The 3,855-nt window shown below is 31.8% G+C and overlaps 1 protein-coding gene across 1 annotated transcript; it reads right to left on the bottom strand.

The window, feature by feature from the left end:
• Positions 1 to 1,101: 1,101 nt before the first annotated feature.
• LOC136091767 (histone-lysine N-methyltransferase SETMAR-like) lies at positions 1,102 to 2,881 on the bottom strand. Its single transcript, XM_065819479.1, has 2 exons — positions 2,418 to 2,881; positions 1,102 to 1,225 (listed from the first exon to the last, which is right to left on the bottom strand). Exons 1-2 carry the CDS (start codon positions 2,879 to 2,881, stop codon positions 1,102 to 1,104), a joined length of 588 nt encoding a protein of 195 aa, XP_065675551.1.
• Between the last annotated feature and the right edge of the window lie 974 nt (positions 2,882 to 3,855).

Genomic DNA, 3,855 nt, shown 5'->3' with positions numbered 1-3,855 from the left:
CAGTCCGAGTTCTTCTCCTCTCTTCTTCTGCTTTGAGACGAGCATCTTATTATATTAGAAATATTTTTTCAGGTTTATTCTACTAACTGTGTATAGTTTTAAATCAAAAACATAAAATGTAATCTCAAAATCATTTACACAAGCGTAAAATAAATATTTGACAATTAGATGTTAATTAAAAAACTAAGAATATATAATAATTTGTTAAAACACAATGTTTGTAGCTTTTATAGACAATTTTTAAATTCTAATAATAAAACTTTATTGTTAAAGTTTTTTTCTTTTTTTTTTTTCAAGAGGTTATTCTTATTATAAACTTTCGAAATTTAACATGAAAAAATATTAACTGCAAAATTTTTAAATATTACAAGTAAATTTATCAAATGAACTTGAAAGATGGACAATATGATTAATCAAAAACAAGTCACAGTTAACAATTTAAATAATCAAAAACAAGTAACATGTTACTTGTTTTTGATTATTCAAAATGTTAACAATACATTAATGTTATTATTGACAATATTGTAAACAGTGTCTATTGCAATAGACGCTGTCAGTGTTAGCCAATTTAAAAATTCAATGAATTTGTTAAATAATAACTTTTATTAAACTAATTTTTTTTTTGTTAATTTATAGTTAACTAAAGTCACTATATGTAACTAGTTACAAATTCTACAAAGTTTTAACTTAATATTCTTGAAAAATACCTTTACTCCCTCTCATTCTTCTTCCTCTGAACAAATGATCTCTTTCAGATACCCTTGCTTGAAATTTTCCGAGATTTAATGCTGGTAAAAAAGTGAAGTTTTCATTTTGATTTACATCGTCTGTCAATGACAAGGTACATTTTCTTGCTTGCTGTTGCTGCTTGTTTCTACAAGAGTCTCTAAGTCTGATTTTATCACCAAGTGTGATAACTCCAAGTCTAGATAGCTCCTCATCAGATGCAGCTAAAACTGACAAAATATCAAATCTTTTTGTTTTAAATCCGTTAATGAGATTTTGTAAACCAATATTTGTTAAAACATAAACTATCTCATTATCTGCGACAAAGTATGCCATTTTTAAAATTTAAATACATTTTATAAAAACCCCTCTTTTCTAGATTTCACCCTCCTTTAAATCTCCTCCGTATAAAGAATGACCACATAATGCAGTGAGCACATCATATAAAGCAATGAGTGCATCATATAATAGAGTGAGCATAAGCCACAATGTAGAAGCACTTCATATAATGCAGTACTACATCATATAATGTGATGAACGCATCATATAATCTAGTAGCACATCATATAATGCATTAGCACATCATATAATGTAGTCAGCACAGCGTATAATGTAGTCAGTGCAGTGTATAATGTAGTTAACGCAGCGTATAATGTAGGTAGCGCAGCATAAAATTTAATCACCACAACGTATAATGCAATAATCACAGCAAACATCGTAGTGAGGACATCGCATGATGAACTTAACGCACTTAAGGCAGCTTTGGCGTTCCATATTATTACATAGATTAACTGGTTTTATTGCATTTTTAAGTTTTTTTTATTTATTGATTGATTTGTTTTATTGCATTATTAAGTTTCTTTAATTTATTTCTAGCTGCTGCTGCTTCTGTTACAAGTAAGTTGTTGTATTCACTTATACTTGACTTATTTCTTTGGTCGATTGTTTTTACAGAGTTAATTGCTTTTAATAATAAATATTGATATATTTTGGAGATTTCCATCAGTACAGTTGATTGGTACAGTTGTACTTACCTATATATATATATACTAGGGTGTCCCATAAGTTCGCGGGCACTTTGCGACAAAACTTTATTTCATTGTAACTTAATATTTATTAACAATTATTCTTCAAAGTAAATTCCATTGCTTTCTACAGCTTTCGTCCATCTTTGCGCCAATTGCTCAATTCCGCGACGATACCATTCCGCCGGTTTGGAGGCGAAAAACTCTCTACACCCGTTTTCGACCTCCTCCAAAGAATCGAAGGTCCTACCGCGAAGAAAGTGAGCCATCGAACGGAACAGGTGGTAGTCGGATGGCGCAAGGTCCGGACTGTATGCAGGATGAGGAAGAACTTCAATTCCAGGCAACTCCGAAATTTTTTCCTTGGTGCGAACGGCAGTGTGTGCTGGAGCGTTGTCGTGTAGCAGGAGCGCGCGCTTTCGATTGACCAAGGCAGGATAACAAGCCGAGAGAGCGGCGTAAACACGATCCAGTTGTTCAGTGTAGAGTGCGGCGTTTACTGCAAGACCATTTGGAACAAGCTCAAAGTGAATTATCCCCTCGAAATTCCACCAAACACACAACATGACCTTGTGAACGAACCGATCCTGTTTGGCGACTTGTAGAGCGGGTTGGCCGGGCTGGATCCAAACGTTCGCCTTATTGGCGTTACGGAAGAAAACTTACTTTTCATCTCCAGTAACAACTCGACGCCAGAAACGAAGGTCCTTGGGGTTTTCGAGCAGATGGGTGCATGTGTAGACGCGTCGTTTTTGCTGCGCAAGCGTCGATTCGTGAGGAACTTCTCGGTAGCGCCTATTGACGAGTCCGATTTGATGGAGGTGGCGATCGATGGTGGACTTGGAAGGGCCGAGCTCTGCCGACAACCTGCGGGTGCTAGTTTGTGGTTGCTGCTCCACCAGCTCGCGCAGCGCCTCATTGTTTACTGTCGATGGACGGGCTGACCTGCGTAGATCTGCAAGGCTGGTTTCGCCGTTGTTAAAGCGCTTGAACCATTTGGCCGCTGCGGTTTTCTTGACCATTCCCTCGCCTTCCACATTGCAAATTTCAGCTGTTGCATCTCTTGAACTCAGTCCTTTTTTCCAATAGTGACGCAAAAGTACGCGAATCTCATATTTTTCGTCCGTCATTTTAGAACTAAAAAGACACATTTTTAAATCACAATTACAAAAAGCAATACACCATTTTAAAGAGGAATAAAAATACTACAAAATAATATCAATCATTAATTGATTTGAGTCAAACGTCATAAAAAAAATTATGTTTGAAAATATTAGCGTCAAGTGTCCGCGAACTTATGGGACAACTTAGTATATATATATATATATATATATATATATATATATATATATATATATATATATATATATATATATATATATATATATATATATATATATATATATATATATATATATATATATACATCAATGTATATATATATATCAATATATATATATATATATATATATATATATATATATATATATATATATATATATATATATTATTATATACATATATATATATATATATATATATATATATATATATATATATATATATATATATATATATATACATACATATATATATATACCTACATTTTTAGTTGTATTTACCTAAATATTTTTTATACAGTGATCTGAAGTTGTTGAACTCACTTATACTTGCTTTGTTACATTAATTGGTTGGTTTTGTTATATGTTGGATTTTTTAATGTAGTTTCAGTTGCTGCATCTTCAAGTATAATAAGTAAGTTTTTGTACTTGCCAATAAATAATTTATATTACATTGAGTGGTTGCTTTTATGTACCTTTAATTTTATTATAGCTGCAGATGTGTCTTCCGCTTTAATCAGTTAATGTAATAAGTCAAGTATAAGCGAGTATAATAAATAAGTTGTTGTACTCACAAATACTTGATTTATTACATTGATTAATTGCATTTATAGTTTTTTTATAATAGATTTTTTGTAAGTATTTTCTCAGTATAGTTGTATTTATATATACATTTATACATACATATATATATTTATATATCTCAGTGTAGTTGAATTTATATATACATTTTTTCGGACTCATCGTGGAAAGAACTCAAAGCA

The sequence above is a fragment of the Hydra vulgaris genome, chromosome 15 (genome assembly GCF_038396675.1).
Source record: "Hydra vulgaris chromosome 15, alternate assembly HydraT2T_AEP".
Taxonomy (NCBI): Eukaryota; Metazoa; Cnidaria; class Hydrozoa; order Anthoathecata; family Hydridae; genus Hydra; species Hydra vulgaris.
The sequence above is the reverse complement of the archived record's forward strand: the minus strand, read 5'-3'. Positions and strand labels throughout refer to the sequence as shown.